The sequence below is a fragment of the Phycodurus eques genome, chromosome 15, assembly GCF_024500275.1.
Source record: "Phycodurus eques isolate BA_2022a chromosome 15, UOR_Pequ_1.1, whole genome shotgun sequence".
Taxonomy (NCBI): domain Eukaryota; kingdom Metazoa; phylum Chordata; class Actinopteri; order Syngnathiformes; family Syngnathidae; genus Phycodurus; species Phycodurus eques.
Genome location: NC_084539.1, coordinates 20607598 through 20629511, shown reverse-complemented (window position 1 = coordinate 20629511; position 21914 = coordinate 20607598). Strand labels below are relative to the sequence as shown.

Here is a 21914-nt window from a genome sequence, read left to right as displayed (position 1 = left end):
ACTTTATACGATAGCGACCAATACAAATGTCGTTTTATTGTATATATTTGTTAGATATGCTATATTTGTCACTGCTTTCAACCTCACTTGAGCAATATTATTCATTTAACGTCTAACGTTGGAGCAATATTATTGTCACATTTTGTACTGTCAAAGGTTGCATATACTGTATGTTGAGCATTGCCTTCTGACTGGAAGATTATGAATATAACAGTAGTCACAGTCATGTACTGTGTTCTTTATCCTCTGTGAAGAATGATTATGAGTCCCACTTGAGTTGTAGGCAGGACACGCCCCGCGCTGCAATATGATTGGCTGCTGCATCCGGGCAGGACAGTAAGTGTGAAGTATGTATAGGGCTTTATACTGCCCCCAGGTGGCCAAGGCGCGCACACCAGAATGAGCAGCACAATGTGCATTGGCTTGAATGAGAAAGTGTGACAAAAACTGTTTTAATTCCTTTTAATTCAGTTGAATGACATCCTTACTATATGTGTTTGGTATAATGTTATAAGGTAGTATTTTACACGTTGCAAATTTTGGTTGTTTTTTGGGGGGGGAGTCTGGAACACAATTGCATTTCCATTCATTTCAACGGGGAAAGATTTGAGATGTGAACGTTTTGAGCATGGTCTTAGAACAAATTAAACTCGGATTTCAGGGCACCGCTGTACAACTGAGCTAGAAATAAAATGTCCATTTTTCTTGAATTTTTCGTGAGGTTTCTTCTTCTCTTTTTTTTGGGGGGGGGGGGGATATTCCACTTTTTAACTTGGAAATACACCGCTTTTCCCTCAAACATATGCACTAGCACCTTGTTTCTCCTGTGGGTCGCATTCCAGAACCCCCCTCGATTCACCAAGATCAGCAAAGTAGTGACCGTATATTTATTTCATTATTTATAAATATTTTAAAGCTTTATGACCCTCCCCACACTCCTATTAACCTCTCCCATACTCCTAAAAACACTTCCTGTTAGGGATGAGGATATCGTTTATTTTTAGAATTGTTTATTCTAACCACCATCCCATTGAGTATCCCAGTAATCGCATAAAAATGGATTTTGCATAATAGCGATACAAAATATGCCTGTGAGTTGTAGGTATGATTTTTGTCCACTTGGGGTCGCCATCCTCACATTCTATACTGTACTATCTGTGGCTTTATGCAGCTTTAAAAGTGCGGATAGCGGCTGGCTGTTCACTGGCTAACCGTTAGCAGGTGTGTGCGTTGGGTGCCTTGACGTCGGTTGTAGACGCGTGCTAGCTACGTGTTTATTTTGTTACCGTGTGTTCAATAAAGTCCTAACTAGCGGTGACGGTCTATATTAAATTAGCTAACGATGTTTACCTCAAACGTGCAGTTGTGCAAGTGTGAAATAATCCCAAACGTTGTGGACATTCTTTTGCGCACTCTTTCCTCATTGCCCGTGCTTAAACCGTAGTCCGTGTGCCTGAAAATGATCTCCGCAAAATCCCACGGCACAGCAAAAAAATCCCCGATATAAAATTAGATATGTATAATTTAAAAATTTGAAAGACGGTGATATTGCGAAACGTCAACTGCAATACGGCGAGGGATGACTGTGTAAGACTTTTTATGTGAAACCTATACAACTTTTTACTACAAAAGTATCACTATTAATCTTAAAACTATATAACTTTTTCTTTCTTTTTATCTAAAATAATATATATATTTCTCAAAAATACAACTATCTTTGTAAAAAAAAACAACTTTTTTCCCGGAAGAACAAAGTTTATTATCTTGAAAATATCAGACGTCTTGGTTCCTTGAAAATGTTTTCTTGAAAAAATATGTTTTTCTCTAAAATGTAAAAGGCTTTATCTAAAAAAATATATGGCTATTTTTGTCAAAAAATACAACTTTATACATTTAAAAATATCTGATATTTTTTCTTGGGGAAAGAAAAAACTACTTTTCATCTTAAAAATATGACGTCATCTAGTAATATGACTTTTTTTGTCAAAAATAAAACTTTTTATCTGAGTACTTATGGATTTTAAAAACTCTGAAATAGAAGTTTTATCTCAAAATTATTTTTTTTCCTCTTTATACAGTGTATAAATTGACTTTCCACAAACACAAAGTTAAAACGTGACGTAAAACATGGGCAGTACTGTTCATAAACGTGTTAAGATGTGATGTCTGTCGGCAATAACTGAAGAAGCTCGGTGACTAAGCGACTTCGTCGTCATCTTGCCTCGTGAACGATTTCCCTAAACGTCCGAAACACAATTAATGGCGACACCTTGCTCAAAAAAAAAAAAAAAAAAAAAAGAGACGACATCAGCAGCAGCCCATTCAATCACGACAACAGCTAACCAGACACAAGGCCATGATGAAAATGGCCCAAAAATGCTCACGAGAGCGAACAGACTCGTGGTGCTATTAAGAACAAGTAAAAGAGAGAAAACAAGTAAAAAGAACAAGTAAAAGAGAAAACCGACAACAGAAATGAAATGCGGATTGACAGCTGTCTTCACATTTTGCCGCACATTTTTGGGAGGTCAAACCATCTGTAAACCATTTATTGTTAAGGTTAATGTTAGAAGATCAGTTTGAACTTAAACTGTTTCAAGATCAAAGTTGTTGGTTTTTTTTCTTGGTTTTTTAAATTTATATTACAGTGGATCAGGCTCCAAGCTATTTATTGTTACACTCAGCTGAAGCTTACTGTCGAACTAAACAAAACAAAGACAATGAATTACACCTCCTGTATTTGAAACAACCAAATAGACTCCGCCATCATGATGCTAACACGCAATGGGAAACTCCATAGGCACACCGGCTAACAATTAGCACATATGTGGTGGTGTTGATACCCCGTTACCTTTTTACTTGCACTGTACATTCTTTTAGCCATTTTAGTGAGTTGTGTTTTATTTGTGTACTTTGTTTTTTTTTTTTTGAAGTTTTTCTGTTCTTTTTTTGACCATTTTAAATGTTCTACTTTTAATCAAAGTAATAAAGCACATTGAAGTACCTTGTGTATGAAAGGCGCTATATAAATAAAGATGCTTTTTTAAAAAAATGGAGATCTGAACACATAAGGTCCAACAACACATGTAGACAGATAATATAACAATACTCACAGGCATATATTCTTTATCCTCTGCGAAGAATGACTCGTATTACTGAGTCTCCAGTCCAGTATATCTGGCTTTCTGTCTTACACTGCCCCCAGGTGGCCAAGGTGCACACACCAGACTGAGCGATACAATTGGCATTGAAGGAGAAAGTGTGACAAAAACTGTTTGTCCGATGACACCGGCCATATAAAAAAAAAAAAAAAAAAAAAACATTATTTAGCAAGTTCGGCTTCAAACGTCATCAATGCTAGTTATGCTCGTTAGCGTAGCATGCACAGGAAGTCAGCTATCCCGTTGACGGCGTTGGTCAAGTGGCGTTCCGCACATAGCGGATTGGGTTTCCTGCCAGGCCTCCTGTGGCGTCGCACCAAATTTCCCCTTTCTCAACAACTCATTTTTTGTAATCAGGCTGCAAAATACGCGATTGCATTGAGCAGATCAATATTGATAACGCTGCTTCATTATTATCGCGGTCAGAGTGCATCCGCTGTTGTTTCGCGGCTCGTCACATCATCGAATTAAAACGTATTGAGCCAATTAGTCAAGTCAATTAGTCCGCTGCGCGCAAAGGCGCCACTCAGACGCGCCACGTCCAAATTCTTGGAAACAAAAGTGGCCGACACAAGCGCCAAGCGTGACACCGGGCGGCGTCTTTTTCAGCGTTTAATTTGATTCGATTAAAACGGGAAAGGGAAGCGTGGGCCTCTCATTCATCAGCAGGTTCACTTTCACGCTGCAAATTTGTTTTGTCTACTTTCAGCGGTGTGACGCGAGCAGGCTCGGCAAACCGGGGCCAAAAATCGGAATGTTTTGAAAAGTTCACGAAAGCAACATCATATTTAGATGTGTCTATCATGAGTCGGCCCACCAAAAAAAATGTAAAAACATTTTTAAAAAAAGCTTGAAGAAACCATGCCTAAAAAGACAAGAAGGTGAAAAAGAAAAAAAATTGGTTGACAAATGAGTGTGAACATATACGAAGACTACACGCACAAAAATCTCAAGCAACAAAACCAAAAAGACAATTTTGGGGGTTATTTTGACCATTTCCAACTGTCCTTCAAAAGCAAACTCATCCTAGAGATTTTGTCCAACTGCTTTCTCAATCTGAACCGCAAGTTTTCCTCACTGCTTGCCAGTGACACTTAATGACGCGCCATAAAAGATGAATCTCTAATAACTCAGCAGTTACCCCTCCCCCGTGCTGTTTTAAAAATTCTGCCCCCCAACGCTAATTTGACTTAGCAACATGAAATTTGGTAGACATGTCTATCATTAGTAGACCTACACACACACAAAGGTCTCAAGGACAATATCCTTGATATCCAGCTTAAGGTCCATCTACTAGTATGCTATTTGTCCTAAACTGGTAAGACAATTCGTTGCACTATTATTGGACTACTAGACAGTGTCTTACTAGTGCGCTTTTGTCACGTGACCACGGCCCGATTCCTGATGGAAATCTGCAATATTTGCTTTTACCTAACATGACAAATCAGTAAACATGACCTCCCAGTCTGGAGGGAAAGCGACTCCAGCGTGACTCGATGCTGACCTCATGTGGCCGTTTGAAGAGAGGCACTTCATTAGGTACACGCTGGGCATTGGAGCCATTTTTTTGGTCATCCATTCGCCTCAGACAGCCCAGGCATAAGCGAGCTAAGCACCTCTTTGAGGAATTAACAGTCAACAGACTATTTGCTCGACATTTGTTTTTCTGCTTCTTTTCTTTATTTAGTTTTGATACATTTGAAGTCATTTTTATATATCCTTTCTTTGTGATTATTTTGTGTGTGTGTGTTCTTTCACTTTATTGTGGTTCTTGATGTTGCCTGTAAGTAATAAGAGAACCTCAGGTGGCCGTCTTGTCAGGGAACTCTGCGGTGTAAAGCAAGAACAGAAGGGGATCCGGGGCAGTTCTCTGTGGAACACCGTCTGGCTCACAGTCGCGACTTTGGAGGTCCTTTTGTGAGACAATCCTGAATCCAGACTGTCTAAATAGTTGCTCTACTTAGCTGGCCTCAAATCACACACACACACACACACACGCTCGTATTGCACCTGTCGTGACTGTGTAAGTCTCATCTCAATCGTTTTTTTTTTTTCTGTTCGCGCCTCGGTTTCATCAGCCTCGTTCTCCAGTTTTACTCTTCCTGCCTCTGTTCCCTGCAGCTATTCATCCTTCCTCTCTTTCCATGAATTGAGGATTTTTTTCTTTTCTTTTCAACAGCCTCTGAGGATGCAATTACCCCTTAACCCCTGACCCGGTTCATCTACGGTCTCATTTTTCTTTCCCCCCCCCCCCCCGCACGTGGTTTTGAATTATCACCCACAGCGCCGTGCGAGCCAGAAACTCATTTGCGCCGGCTTGCATTGAACGGCGTGGCCAGTCAGCTCGTTTCAAAACTTTCCTTCGAACTTGTTCAAGATGGATGGCGCTATTAAAAAAAAAACTACTTTCATTGGAAAACTTTGCAACTACAGTGTTAGTGAACAAGTCTTGCTGCTAAAAGCGAAAATGTAAGCCCCTCAAAACGGTTTGTAATTTCCAATAGAGGCCACGAGATGCCAGCAAAGCACCACTTTTCTGTGAGACGGCGCTATGGCCTGACTACATTTTGGAATTTCAAATGATTATTCCGATGGTGAAAATCGACACCGTCGTTCAAAAGAGTTCTGCTCAAACGAATCGTTGCTAAGAGGCGCGATGTCTTTTCTCCAATTCCTTTTGCTTGTCCCGTCCATTTCGCTCTGTCACTTATTGCTATGCGGAATTTATAGGGTGCATTCCCTCGTGCCGCACGTGTCAAACTGGTGGCCCGGGGGCCAGATCCGGCCCGGAACATCATTTTATGTGGGCCGCGAAAGCAAATCATGCATGTCGACTTCATATTTTTTGTGAAAATACCAAAATTGCTCTCTTTGCTTGTATAATGTTGAGTAATAAATGTAATAATAGTTGAACAAACGTTTTTTTTAATTGGCTTCTGATTTCACAAGTAGTTATCCATCAATTTGTTGTGTATATGTCATTATGTGAGACAATAAGTCAGATGGGTTCACAGTCATAACGGCCCTCTGAGGGAAGCCATAACTACAATGTGGCCCGCGACAAAAATGATTTTGACACCCCTGCCTTGTGCTATTTTTCTCACTATGGATATGCTGATTAATGAAGTGTGTAGTTGCTGAACGAGCAGCACAATGGCTATTTACCTGCGCTATGAGCGCCACCTTGTGGGAGGAAAAATAATGCGGCTCCTTTTCCAGTACAGTAATAATACAGTAATACTGCTCCATCAGAGATTTGAAAAAGTTATAATCAGGATAAATTCACAGATGAAACAAAACATTAAAATGACAAAACACAGATGACCAGGTTAAAATCACAAAATAAAAACAAGAGGATGAAAACGAGGCAATAGAGATTTTTATTTTATTTTATTATTATTTATGAATGGTTTTAGGGTTTAGATTTAAATGTCCTTAGTTCGAAGCAGACTTTTACTTTGAGTTGTTTCATATAATGTAATAAAACAAAAACACGGTGCTGTGAATTGAGGTCGTTTCACCACAAGGTGGCAAGCATGAGCATCATTTATAACGGAAACCAAAGTGCTTGTTTCAAACTAAACGCCAACTATTGTCGTGCGCACTTGATGCTTACCGTTCCGGAAAACGTCGTTTTGTCAGATTTCTTTTTGTGTAAAAAAACAAGTATATAGTCCTCTTTTATGGCTCCGTATGTCTTGAAAGTTACGTTTTCGGTGACGTTATGATTTATTTCGGGGGGCCGTTACCGGATGTTGATTTCCTCACTAAGTGTGGCTTGACATTGGTTCCGGGTGGCCACAGACTGAGAGGGAAGCCGAGCACAAGCAGCCTTTGACCGAGCAAGGTTGGAGCATCACCCGCACGTCTTGCGGTGGCCTTCTCGGCTCTCGAACTTTAACCCGTAAACTGGATTAAATACACACAAAAAAAACCCGCTGGGATGCCTGCGAGTAAAAACGTACAAGGTAAGATTTTTAAACAAATAATAATAAATGTTGTAATTGCTCGGCTTTATTTCTCGATGGTGAGTTTGAATTCAAACAATTACAATGGCTTGTTTAAGCTAGGTCACGTCCATTTTGACGTCTTTTGGGCTTTTTTTTTTCTTTCTTTCTTTTTCTTTTAGGAGGGAAAGCCTTCGGGCTGCTAAAGGAGCAACAAAGACAAAAACTGGAGGAGGTAAACCAGGTAAATGGCGTCTTTTATTTCTTGGTTTGACGGTAAAAGCAAAAGAATGTGTCGCCTTCGGAAGTGTGTGCGCGTGCACTTGACAGTGTGGCGAAGCTTAGGGACGTCACCTCAAAATGCCTGACTTCACTGTGCTAAAATATATATAAATATATATACATATATATATTAATATATACATATATATACATATATATATTGATATATATATATATATATATATATATATATATATATATATATATATATATATATGTACGCTTTTTACTTACCGTAGCACCTGTCTCCTCGCTATTTGACCCGGGGGAAACAGGTGTGCGCCCGCGCGTGTTTTCCTGGAGTCTCTCAATTCAATGAGGTTCTTTGTTCTAGTTGTTCAATCACACATTTTGCATGTAGTCTTTGCATATTCAGTCTCCTTGTTATCAGCTCCCCCCGTTGTGGCAGCGTGAAAATGCAGTTCAATGGGCCTGTGGGGCATTCCTGTGCATCACTGCATTCCTTTTCTTCTTTTTTTTTTTTTTTTTTTTAAGTTTCATGTGCTCGTGGGGACCAAGGGAAGTTCCCCAAGCTGTGGCTTGCGAGCCCAACATCAGTATCTTGGTTGTATTGTTCGTCGAGCAGGCTTTTGTGGAAGGTTATTTGAGAGCATTTAGTCGATATCTTTGAAATCCAGTTTTCGGTTCGTGACACTAGTATACTCTTTGTTCTCACTAGTAAGACAATTCAGCGCACTATTTGAATAACTGTTTCTTACTAGTAATGTTTTTTTCACTCCAAAGTGCAACTGTTGTCCAACTAGTAAGCTGGATATCGATGATACCTAATAAATAAATGGATCTCGGATACGTCGTCAAAGTGGAGCACTTCTTCGATGTCCTTGCTATCCAGCTTTGTTGCCATGAGTAAAACAATTACCAACGTGACAATATTTCCCCAAAATGACAGCCTTGTCGAAATGCTGAGTCTGGTTGAAATGGCCACTTCAACCTGAGTACAACACACTTAAGAATCTTGAATATCGGATGTTGGATTCCGGAGAAATTGAGTTTTTTTTTTTTTTTTTTGTGTATGGGAAGTAATGGCCTTTTTGGGGAACATTTCCATGTGATATTGTCTATAGCAAATGTGGTTTAAAAAAAAAAAAAAAGTCTTTCAAATTAAAGTAAAACAGTATACAATAAACCCCTGTCATTCTTCGCGGTCCCGCTATATTACAGATTTTTTTTTTGTGTTATTGCAGTTGCAATTTTTTTTTAAAACTGTTTGTACAATATTTTGCGTTATCCATTGCTCTTGCTCTCTCTCAATATATTTGGTGTTTATGTGTATGTATAAGTCTATTTCAAGATCTTTAAAAATGTGCTATAAACATTTCTAGGGTTTATTTAAATAGGGTATTTCTATATCGTGGATTTCATTTGTCGAGGTGGCGGCCTGGAGCGTAGCGCCCGCGATGGATTACTGTAACTTAATTATTTCTCAACATATCTCCTCAACAGTTTCATTTTGTCTGCTACTCGGGCCACCCTTCTCCGATTGGCTGACATGTTTCAGTGAAAATATATCCACCAATAAGCAGGTACGGGCCAAAATTCCGAGGGGCTTCGTTAAATTGGAAAGTCAAAATTACCGTGACAATTTCAAACGGTGTCACTTGAACTAAAAACTTGACTTAAATAACGCAAAAGGAACATTATTCGTGAGAAGAGCAGTGTGCGAAGTAGGCTTTGATGTCCTTGATATCGAGCTCCAGGTCCAAGTACTAGTTAGTTCTTTGTTCTCACTAGTAGGACAACTACATGTTGTTACATGTGAGACAGATCTGTGCACTAGTTGACAAGTGTGTGTTACTAGTATAACAGGTGACGTAGAATTTTACTAGTTTGCATCTAGTGCATCAACCATAAATCAAAAAATCCTCCCGAATATGTCTCTGATGGTGTCCTCATGTGTCTGTCTTGACACTTAATAATTTGTTCGGACACAATCGCTCAAATCACACTTAAAGCAGTTCTGAATGTTTTGCTCCGGAATATGGTAACAAAGTATCCATCTACAGCGGGAATTGCAGAACAACCGGCAATATTGTTGCTCTATGTTGCCAGAAACCGTTTTACAGCGATTGGGGGTCTGAGCGTTGAACTAGATTTGCCTTTGAGTTGCAGTAAACTCCGACATGTGGTCGCACTACAATGTTATGTTCATCCATGTTGATGTTCCGGGCAGCTGCGCCACTTACTAGTATCAGTCAGTTTTTCTTCATTTCTTCGTAAAAGTTATTTTTATTTTTGTTTTCAAATCTGTTCACACTTGACATAAATTGCACTACAGTGGTAATAAGGTTTAATATTATTGAAAGATTTGTGTTTGTACAAAGAAGTTGCCTTCACCCATCTGCGATACAGCAGTACTTTCCTCTTCGGAGTTTGCTTTAAATGTCAGCTTTACAGATGCCAGGTCTTCTGGGCAACCAGGCGATGTTGTGGTTAAAGATGTCTTTCGTGAAACTGGTCGTTTTTGGGGGTGCGAAAGGTGGAGGAGTTGATTTAAAGTGACGGCTACTATTTGAGGAAACAGGGTATAAGTGTGTAAAATACGAAAGCCATGAATTTAAATTCTTGTCGCAATTTCAGTTTGTACAAATGTTTTCACGCTTGGATGTGCAAAAAAAAAAAGTTTGCTATGCTGAAAGACTAGAAAAATAGCTTTTTTTTTTCTTTTTTATTCCAGTGACCTAGACTGTGATGATGACAATCAGCCTCCACGTTCGCAAAGCATGAGCATAATTTGCAGCGTTGCCATCTGTGTTTACCTTAAATGATCTCCACACGACTGGCATGGCTCCAACTCTACCTGTCCGGAAGGTATCCGTCAGGCCGGTAAAGTGCTGTCGGTGTCTTAGTATCGGAGGACGAGTACGAGTACTGTTCAGACGTACAGTATCGGCAATGATATGATATTATAGGCGCATCCCTGAAATTATTGTCATTTGCCTGTGACGACGCCGTTATGTTTGTAGATTCAGAGCTGATACTCAACAGTAGCGGCATCGTTTCTCAACAGGACGTACGAAATGGTCATTGCGATACCCTAATTTCTATATTCATACGAGGACGCTAACGCGTAAAGCAGGCTGGCCTTGATCCTCGTCACGCTTCATTAGAAACGCGGCAGTCTTATGGAGGTCAGACCAGAATGTGGCTCCACATGGCGGATTGCTTCATTATCATTTCATTAGTATGGATCCCTTCTGGCTTTTTTTTCTTTCTTTCCTGGCGAGATGTCCTACTTTTATAAACTCACTCAGTCGTGACGAATCAACTAGGACGAGCTCCCGTTGTGTGAGTCATCATGTTTTTGTCACCTTTTTTGACAGCAAGAACTGACTTTATCCTTCTGTTTTGTTTTTACCCTTGATCAGGAATTCCTGGAGGACCAGAAGTACAGGGATGAAGATGACCTCGCAGAGAAGCTGGAGGGTTTCAAAAGTAAGCAAATGGATGTCGTCGCTCGTACAGCGGAATCCCCACGGTCCAGCACAACACTCTTTCAACACTCGTTTACAGTTGATGACGATTATAGAGGCGTAGTAAACATTACAAATCAACACCATGTAAAAAACAAAACAAAAATTTCGATTAATAGTGACAAGTAAATGGCAGCTAACCAGTCGGTCGCTAGCAAGCGAGACGCTAACAGTCGACATCTTTACTCAGTAAATCAAAGTCGTTTACACACAAAACATTATATCAAGAGGAAAAACATGAAGAAACCTACTCAAATAAAAGCAGTCACAGCACTAAAAAGGGAAGCATCACTTTAGCTCAGTCACTTTAGCTGAAGTGACAAACGGCGGCGAGCTGGCGGGAAGCTAATGTAGCAGTTTTGCATCTTCACTCTGTGCTCCATCTTGCCAAACATCACAGACAGATGTGACTAAAATGTTTAACACCATTCATGAGGACTAAATTAGAAGTCCATTTTTCAGAAAAGGTTTGTCTCAAGAACAAAAAAAAAGGTGAAACCTTAAAAAAAATCATGATGCTGAAACTCTCTGGACAAAAGTATTTGGACTGCTAACTTTGCTATTCTTCTCATGTTCTTCTTCCTCTCTTTTCAGATAAAGGTAGCAAAAACCAAAACAGAGTTCATCCGTTGATACTGGCTGAAATGAGGTCTGCGTTTTTATGACATTCAAAGCCAAGTTTTGTTTAAGCTTGGAAGGTAGCACTGTCGGAATGCAGTTGTAGTACTGCTTTGCTGGCAAGTGTTCCAGCCTCAATAGTTTTATAAATGTTTTCACACACACACACACACACTTCCCCGTGTGGGAAAAGGCTGCATTGAGGTTTGTGAGGCCAAGTCTGGCCCCCGATGGAATGCGGCCGGGCGTTTTTATTTTTTTGTTTGTAAATTTTATTTTATCGCCGCCTGCTGTTATCACGCACTGCAGAACTTTGTTCCTGCCCGCCGGTAGAACCAAAAAGCACTGTTACAGCGATCTCATTTTGACATGTAAACTGAGTTCAAACGCACAAAAAGCTGAATGTTTTTGTTTTTTTTGTAGTTTATCCAGAGTATGACTCATGTTGTTTTGAACTGGGGCGGCACATTTTAGCATGACGTTATTCTGCTTACAGAAGCCACAACAAAGGCCTTCCGCACTCCCTTAAGACTTTCTGTGAAGATCAAAACCATGTCTGTTCTTTCTCCTCTTGCTGTGTGACATGCAAAATGATTCATGCCCAGAATTTCAAATATCATATGGCCTAAACCAGTTTATTCCACCTATTATTGAGCCAAGTATAGATTCTACTTTGGAAAACACCACCAGACGAAAAAAATGTCACAAAGAGAGGAGTGAACTTTATTAGTAGGCACTGAGCCCTGCTGTGAATTGTGAAAATCCGCATGTAATTCACTCATCCCCAAGAGGCAAATAGATGCCCCAACTTGGTACCAAAGCACTACATTTGTCTAAATGAAGGTCCACAACTTACTTTAGCAGTTCCCTGGCACCAAGTTACTGCAAGATGGCAGTAAAGATATACATTTGACAAAATGAACCTCCTCAACTCACTTCAGAATAATTTCTTGGCATCAAGATGGCGCTAAACCAATACTTTTGTCTAAATGAAGCTTATCAGCTTACTGCAACATAGTTCCTTGGTACCACGATGACAGGAAAGCAATACTTCATTGCTTTGGCCTGAGCACAAAAACAGCAAAGGGGAGTCTTTTAGCCAATAGCGGAGGATAGCTTCCCCCACAAAAATCGGTGAATTTGGGGATGCCGAACCACGAATATGCGGGGGTTTACTACACTGAAATAATGATGATCCTTGTCTCAGTTTTACTCAAAAATGTACTTTGTGTGAAATAAGGGCCTGTTTAGTTGAACACAAGCTATGTGGATGTACAGGTTAGTTATGTACCTTCTGCCATCTAGTGGAAGAGCATTTAATTGTCCTGCCTGACACTCGTTGGCATACATAAATGAACAAAGATACAACCCAGCTTTTTTGGAACGTGTTGCAGCCATAAAATTCTAAGTTCATGATTATTTGCTAAAAACAATGAAGTTTTATCAGTATGAACATTAAATATCTTTGTAGTGTATTCAATTAAATATAGGTTGAACATGATTTGCAAATCATTGTATTCTGTTTTTATTTATGTGTAACACAACGTACCAACTTCATTGGAATTGGGGTTGTACATTATTTGTAGTAAATAAAGCTATGTTGAAATGTCACAAGGTAAACAGAGCTGCATTGAGTTTTGTTGGATGCCTAGATTAGCGTTGGCTAACAGTGTTAGCTTTTAATTAGCGGGACTTGATTGCTGGGTGACGTTGCCAACACGGTGGGGGGTATTTGTGTTTGGTAACGTGTCCATGCGCCACATACACACAGTGTAGTATATAAACTGCAATATATTCCAAGAAAATTCATTCTTTTATTGGTCGGTTCATGTTGCGTTGTGTGTTCCTAAATTCCGAATGTCCCTGAAGACACCGGCTGAGATGGAAAAAAAAAAAACTGACGCCCGTCTAGGACTCTAAAGAGGCCACAGACTTCGGTCGGCCTGTTTTCTGTGGCTGCAGATGATCAACAGGCTGTGTCCTACTCAGCTGTGCAATGTGTGGGTGGGTGGGTGAATGTGTGTATGCGAGGAGGCCTAATCCCCCAAGTTTGGGAACAGGCGGATCATTGTCCCGTCCCGCTCCCCACGGGTTCACACAGTTAACACAGTTCCGTCTCTCGGCCTCCCAACACGCACGCACGCTCGCGTGCACACAGCTGCCATTGTGCGACAGAAAGTGTAATCTGACTAGAGGAGAGAAAACGGCGACATTTAAGGGGAAAAGAAGCAGGCTTTTGAAAACAGCAGATGTAAAAACACACTTGTTCCTGTCACTTGAATCTGTTGCATAAATCTGACTAGATGTTATGTGTGTTTCTGCTTGAGAGGTGTGTGAAAAGGCACATTTTATTGAATTATAACTCAAAGGAATTGGGGGAAAAAAGTGTTTTTACTCTTGTCAGTCTCAGGTTAGCTGTGCTTTGGTAAAGGAGAGAAAAGCCACCTGTCGTGATCAGCTGCTTGTTCTTTCTTCCAGCAGACATGGTTGTTTTTTTTTTTTCTTATCTCGTCTTTTGCTTGTTTCACAGATAAATATGCTGAATTTGACTTGAATGACCAAGACGAGATCGGTGAGTAACCAAGATATGAAACAAAGAAAATAACCAAATGCTGACTAACGTGCAAAGTCAACAGCAGTAAACAATGTGTGCACTGAAACTTGATTGTAAAACCTTCATTTAACTGCCTACGCAATCATTGAAGTCAAATTTTTCCAATGTACATTCCATTCTTCTTTTTTTCCATTTTGCGCAGATTTAGAGGGGAATTTTTTTGCCGCATCTTATTTCTCCATATTTTTAGTCACACTTCAACTTTAGACAACTTTAATGACACAATGCCATAGTGTGAATTGACCTCAACTATCCCATAACTGGCACCATGTTGTAGCGACCTCATGAAAGGGAACATATTTTGCCAAACCAACTTTTTCCAGTAATTGGGATGTAATATTGTCTCTATGGCTCCTCAGTAAACATGTGAAATATGAAATGAAATTGTCTACGCATCCCTGAGTTCTACACGTTTTTCTGCCGAGAGGCCTGAAATCAGGTCATTCGAATTTCTCTCCCTTATCTGCGTCACGAGCGAAGATCTCCGCCTTCCCTTTCCGCTCCCAAACCAACGCTGTCAACGTAACAAACGCGTGGTCTCGCAAGTGGCTCTTCTACACGGAGGCAACCAATCAGAGGAAAGGGGGCGGTCTTAGCCAAATATGGACAAAGCAGATACAAAACTGGGTCAAACAAAAGTAGCTGTCAGAGAGGGCTTTTCTCGACACTCGTATGAGAAAACCAAGCTGTTTTTTTGTTGTTTTTTTTTATATGAAATTGGTACTTTTATACTTATTTTCTTTTTTTAATGAAATTAGTACTTTTATACTAGGTCCATGTTAGAGTCACTATGGTGGTTTAAATAGCCAAAATATGGGACCTTCAAGGTCGTGGGTGAACTATAGCATTCACACTCACAATCACAGCTATGGATAATTTAATAATCTATAATATAATAATATGTCCTAAAAAATAAAAAAACACATTTTTTGGTGTGAGGGAGGAAATCCCTCCATCCATTTTCTAAATCGAGCTAAAATAGGAGGTTCTGATGTCACTCAACTAGGCCATGCCCCTTCAAGGCACACATCAGCGCACACATTTTCAAGGTTTGTCGAAGACTTCAGCTTCTTCTTCTTCGTCGTCTTTTCCTTTCGGCTTGTCCCGTTAGGGGTCGCCACGGCGTGTCATCCTTTTCCATGTAAGCCTATCTTCTGCATCCTCCTCTCGAACACCAACTGCCCTCATGTCGTCCCTCACTACATCCATCAACCATCTCTTTGGTCTTCCTCTCATTCTATTGAACAAGCTGGTCAAAAACTCCACAGCCACCTCTCCTAGATGCTTCCATACCTCCACAGGAATGCCTTTCCAGTTTTCATCCTGCCTTTTCAATGCCTTTCTAACTTACCCCTTACTAATCATTGCCACTTCCTGGTCCACCACACTTGCCTCTTCTACTCTTCCTTCTTCCTGCCCATCTCGATCCCTCTGTCTGACCAACCTTTATAGATCCTTTTCTCCTTCTTTAGTGTCCAACCTGGCATACATGTCGTCATATGCCTCTTATTTGGCCTTTGCCACCTCTACCTTTGCCCTACGTCGCATCTCAATGTATTCCTTTCTCCGCTCCTCGGTCCTCCCAGTGTCCCACTTCGTCTTATTTAACCTCTTTCCTTGTATTATTTCCTGCACTTTGAGACTTCAGCGTAATTACACTATAAAAGGTGTTTGTTTCTTTACATTGTCTTTTTATTTAGGTTTTTATATTTTACGATACAGTACAAAAACAAATGCTGGTGCTTTTTTGTTAGGGCTGGCACGGATTCATGGCATTTCACTTCATTTCAAAAGGGAAATTTGATTTCCTATCAGAGTACATTGAGTTGCTGAATTAATTCAACTCGTGTGTCAAGGTCCCACTGTAACTGGACTGTAAGTCCCCAAAATCAGCCGATTTTTGTCTCGGTCTCAGATCTGATGGGCCTCAAGCGGATGATGGAGAAGCTGGGCGTTCCCAAGACCCACTTGGAGCTGAAGAAAATGATTATGGAGGTGACGGGCGGCACCAGCAGCAACACCATCGACTACAGGGACTTCGTCAAGATGATGCTGGGCAAACGCTCGGCCGTGCTCAAACTGTGAGTGTAAACTTCGTGTGCGTGCATGCGTCGCGTCTCGTAACCATCTGCTCGCAGCGCCGCGTCAGCCAATTTCGTCATCCGTCCGCGAGGATGAACGCTGACGTCACCGGCCCTCGGGTGTTAATCTCCATGGTAACACAACCCGGCCATCGTTATTCTTAGCTGTGGTATCGTGTGATTAGATAACTGATTATTGGTGAGTCACCGATGGCCGCACAGAAGTGCGTCGCCCAAAAGTCATGGTCGTTCCATGACTAGGGGTAAACTCTTTTTGGAAAGGCACAGTGACGTTTGCCGCTATTTTCAATCGGGTTATTGTGGATGATCCCTTTTAAAGCGGCCTGCCTCGGGGGCGAGATGCATGTCAGCTCTGCGGGACTAAGCCGGCTGCACTCTTTAGTTGGCAAATCTCTTTATCTTCAAATGCAGCAAGTGCAGAAAAAAAAAACGCACAACTTTTCCTCCTCCTGCCCTCCAACCTTTTTTTTTTTTCCTAACAAAAACACATCACACGATCCCACACAGCTGTCGTCTGTGAATAAACCAATGTAGTCCTTTTGTCCTTTGTGATGACTAATGGGAATTTGACTGCATTTCCTTGTCAATGATTTGTAAGAATGGTTCACTTGGCCTGGCAGCAACATCCACTCTTGAATGCAATGTGTTTGGTGTTCTGAATAATTACATCCAAGGACAAAGTCTCGGGTCTAGTATTGTTTTATGGTTGAGAGTTCTGGACTTTAACCAGCGACTTCAGACACAAACCGGACTCCTTCGGTACCAAGTCTCTGAGAAAAAGCAACTAAAGCACGGCACAACAACAATAATCGGGCCTATTTTAAGTTTTTTTCCTCCCTGCAATCAAAGTCAGCAGAGGCTCGATTCTCAAATGTCTCTGAAAGATTACCCTGAGCGATTATCCTGCGGTGTGGGGTGTATTATAAGTGATTTTCCCTCCCCGAACAGCTTGGAAAACAGTCGGGACAATGGCTCAGTCAGTTGGACAGTTGGCTGAACCACTGAAACTGTGATTGAGATGAAATGTAACGATAGGCAATCAGGAAGCGACCTGAAGCTCAAATTGAGGAGGAGCAACTGATTGTATTCACCGCGATATTAAATGAGATCGAAAGAATTTGCAACCGCAACGGAGTGACCAGATAAGATGACCTTAGCCAAGCTTCTTTTATTTCCTCTTCTACTGCTGCTCTCGACTCTTTGTATTTTCTGGCTGTCCTGTGGCACCACGCTGCCTCTTTACAAGTCAGTTTTGGTAGTACGACAGACATTATGTTTGGTGCCACGTTGGTCGTCTCAAGTACAACACACTTTAAGTAAGAGCAGTACATTACTCTCGTGTGTTTTTCCACTAAACTTTCCCATATTTCAAGAGTTTTCACACCGAGTGTGTTAAAAGTTAAACATTAACTACATGACGAAACTTCAGAGTGACTCAAGATATAATATTGCGATAACGCCATAAAGCAGGGGTGTCAAACTTATTTTTGTGACGGGCCACATCGCAGTTATGGTTCCACTCGGAGGGCCGTTATGGCTGCAAACCCATAGGATTGCCTCATATTATTACATATACACAAATTAATGGATAATTACTTTTGAAATCACAAGCCAGTAAAAACTGTTTGTTCAACTACAGTATGAATCAATTTTATTTTAAAAGGGGGCTTGGTAACAAAAAAATCCTTGCAATATCTCAATATTTTTTAAAGTGAAGCCAATTTGCAATTTTGGTATTTTAGCAAGAAACAAAGTCGATGCACACTCGCGGGCCACATAAAATGACGTGGCGGGCCGGATCTGGCGCCTGCGCCACCAGTTTGACACCTGTGCCATAAAGGGATTCAGCGCGGGAAAAGATTCTAGTAAAATGTTTTTGTTCAGGTATGCAGTTTTGTTCAGGTATGCAGTTTTGACACATTTGAGTCACATACTTCAGCTACAAATAAAATCATGCCTAACACTACAGTTTATGTTTTTTTTGGAGGAATGTAACCATGACTCAGGCGGTCCAGCAACTGAAAAAACCTTCCAATAGGCCTCGAACATAGTTTGTATACTATAGTGATAAAATTCCACACAATGACAGAATTCTTCAATCATACGCCAGTAGCTATGAAGGTGAAAAACGCAGCGCTCCTGAGATTTTATGTAACGTGTGATAGGAGGTTGACTGTTTTCCGAGGCATTTAGCTCAACATGGAACACTGAAAAGTAAATTAATGTTCATTTGGCTCCTGATTTGTATTCAGATAGACTGATCGTGATAAATGGAGAGCATTGAAAAGCCATTAAAAGTGTCTGTCGTCCCTGGGAGGGCGCAGGAAATGCTAACGGCAACAGTGGCGGCAGTGTGGAGAACAAAATGAGCATCAGCGTCTCTTTCATCGTCTGGATGACTTTTCTCTGGGGCTTACTGGAACCCCTGTGTAAGTTCTCCAAAAAAGGAAATTAAAGACACTTGCTCCAAATAGCTGCCGCCAAATCTTTTGACTGTGTACAGTCATTTTTTTGACGTGTCCCTCGGCTGCTTAGACACATCATTGTCTAAGCCTTTCATAACTACTTGCCTTTTTACCCCCCACGGGCAGTAGTAGTCAGTCAATGTCAGTCCTCCTCATGACTCCTCCGCACCAATTGTGAATGCTCCTTGGAGGCGGTTGTGTTTTCAGCCATATTTGTGTGTCAGAAACACCACAAGTGCTAATCTGGGCCAAAGACATGGTCAACGGTCACGGCTGTTTGACCTAGCAACTACTTAAGCGGTGTACACCAGACACTCAGATATGTCCTCCCCCAACCCAGATAATGGTCGTAGTACCAGGAATAACCTGTGAGAGGCAGTATTTTTCCACCAGGCAACTGCTGGTATGTCTTAATTAACTCATTCACTGCCATTGACGGATTTAGAAGTCAAATATCCATGTTATCTGGGAAGGCTGGCAGTGAATGAGTTAATCGCTTGCAGCCCCCAATATATTGAGTTTTTTAAACAATCGTTTTGAAATGGGTTTTACAGTAAAGTGCACCTCTGTTTAACGTGAGGGGTACGTTTCAGACGCACCCGCGATAGGTGAAAATCTGCAATCTAGAGAGACCATATAGAAAACTTTTTATAGTTTTACCCCTACCAACTTTTTTAAACATTTAAAATGATCAAAACACACTTTTAAAGTTTCCCTTGCTGCCTGTTCTCACTCTGTCAAGAAATGGGTGACTATCGTATTACATCACTTTGAGGGAATGAAAAGACTTGCTCACAGAGAGGCAAAATGTGCTTGCTTCAAGGTGTTTCACTCAGTTGAAGTTTACTATGTAAGTGACACACAACAAAATAGTTACACATTTGTATATTTAAACAACAACAAAAAACAAAACAAAAAAGGTGTATAGTGCCACCTGTTACTTTGGCAAACAAAACCGATTTCATGGTGGCCAAAACCATTTATGTGGGCAAATATCTCTGAACCACCCATGCAGGCCATTTGACAGTTTTTCTTCGTCCTCCTTCCACAGAGTCTTGATCTTCGAAGACAAAGCCAACGGGGCGGCGCCCTGCAAGCCGGACGGCCCGCCTCCGAAGCGGGACATCGCCAGCCTGCCTTAAGGCCCCCACCCCAACCCCATTTCCTGCCTTCACAGGCTGCTTTCCAATTTTCTTACCCTGGTGGACCACTGATGGACGGGACGGAGGAGGATATTTTTGTGACGTACGGTGCGTGAAAGGTGTCAAGTTTGTTTTGCGTTAGGTGGAGCTCGTCGCTAAACGATGTTTGACTGTGAATATTATTCTTTCGGTAAGATGTAGCATCCGTAGTGTACATGTAATCTCCTCGAGATGTTTTTTTTTTTTGTAGTTGAGTGTTGTGTTGTGTTTTAAGGGAAGATGCTTTTATTTTTAGACGAGCACAAGCAGCTTTCTTCATCCCATTTCCGCAGCAGCCTCACAGGGATTCCCACCGCGCCGACCTCGGTCCGCTTTTGAGAGATTACGGGCCCCTGGGCCCCACTTCTTGCGGAGCTGGAACACTGATCTGGAATCAGTAACTAGTTTGTCAAGTCTGCGCTTTGGACTTTCACTCGCGCTTGCATCGTGGTTTGAGGTCAAGCACACGTACGTATAGGACCGTGATTTACGGGCACAAATGTTACACTCAACAACAACAGTACAATCATGTTCTTTCCAAGTGCCTCAGTGCGGGAACAACAGGGAGTGCGTGCAAATGCGCGGTCCAAGCAGTAAATACGAACCCCACAAAACCATGAAATCTGTGTTCTTTGATATTGAATTTTATGTTATACAACATTCTTTGTGTGTTCACAAGTGATTGATCCCCTTCAACCATTGCCCCTCTTTTTTAACACTAACTGTCATTGTAAAAGTTGATCCTGAGCATTTAGGTACATTTTAGAGTTGCAAGTCTCACACAATGTCATTATTACTTCGACAGTGGTACCTCAAAGGTTTGGTCCAACTTCAAAACAATTGACAACCTTCACAAATTATGTGAGGATTATTGAGTTTTGGGATGGGATTTCAGAATAAAAGGATTTGTAACCTTTAGCAGGTGAGGTTGATTTTGATCTTTTTACAAACTTTTGAATCACATGTTCAGTATTTCAATACTTTTTGCACAACCTGCTGTTCTCTAACAAGGAGCTGAACAGCAAAATTCACAACAGGTGTTTGAGCCATGAACATTTCCAAGGATGTCCACGTCTATGCCTTTCTGTGACTACACCAGTCTCTTTGTGTCTAGCTCATTGGCAACTGCCCTCTGAAAACATCCTGTTGGAAGCCACGTAATGGTGAGGTACTGCTGCTCAATTGTTAGGTGTCATTTTGGTCTTGTGATGTCAAAATGGGAACGTTGAACATTCAGAAGGTCAAATTCAGTTCACTTGTAAACTTAGTGCATTTTAAGTTCATCCTGTACTGTGAGCACAGCGTATTGGCTAAGTTCATACAAGTAGTAACATTTTATCTTTCTTAAAGGTTATATCAGCATTTCAATGAGTTACCCACTTTTAAATATCATGTAAAAACAACAGAAGGGTGTAATTGGCATCACACATTTCATTCCTTTAACGTGAAGTCGCTAAGCACTAATGTAAAAACACAACAAAATCCCAAGTGACAAGTTGATGGCATCTTATCAGTCGGCGGCTAGCACTAGAAGCTAACGTAGCAGTCTATATATTTGGTCAAGTTTTTTCTTTTCTTTTTTTTTTTTTTTTTTGAGGTGGAGGGGGGGCGTGTCATAAAATGTATCCACTTACATTATGGTAACTTCCAGAGTATTTTCTGGAAGTAATTACAGTGAGGTACACTGATGTAAATTTGAGACATCTCAAGGCATTTTTTTTTTAAATCCAATTTTACAAGCGTTAAGAACCTTTGGAGGTACCACCCAATTTGTTTCATTTGTTCGTGTGCTGTGATTTGTGCCTCACTCGCAACTCTTGACTTTTACCTCCAATCGCACTACTTTTAACTGTGAACGTGTCATCATATACTAAGGCCCATTCCATGCGGTTTTGTTTTGTTTTGAGCTGCTATTTTGTTTACTGCGTGCTATCTATTTTAGCGTTGTTTATTAAGAAGATGCACATTATTGTTGTTGGTTTTTTTTTTGCAGACACCAAAGGAATTAAAACATTTTTTTGACACTGTTTACTGTGAGATGTTCAATCTGGTG

The 21914-nt window shown here is 40.9% G+C and overlaps 1 protein-coding gene across 1 annotated transcript; it reads left to right on the top strand.

Moving 5' to 3' along the window:
• Positions 1-6948: 6948 nt before the first annotated feature.
• On the top strand, positions 6949-21850 carry aif1l (allograft inflammatory factor 1-like). The gene is made up of 6 exons (XM_061697982.1): positions 6949-7129; positions 7291-7352; positions 10777-10843; positions 14030-14071; positions 16029-16194; positions 19732-21850. Exons 1-6 carry the CDS (start codon positions 7105-7107, stop codon positions 19820-19822), a joined length of 453 nt encoding a protein of 150 aa, XP_061553966.1. The 5' UTR covers positions 6949-7104; the 3' UTR covers positions 19823-21850.
• Positions 21851-21914: the final 64 nt, after the last annotated feature.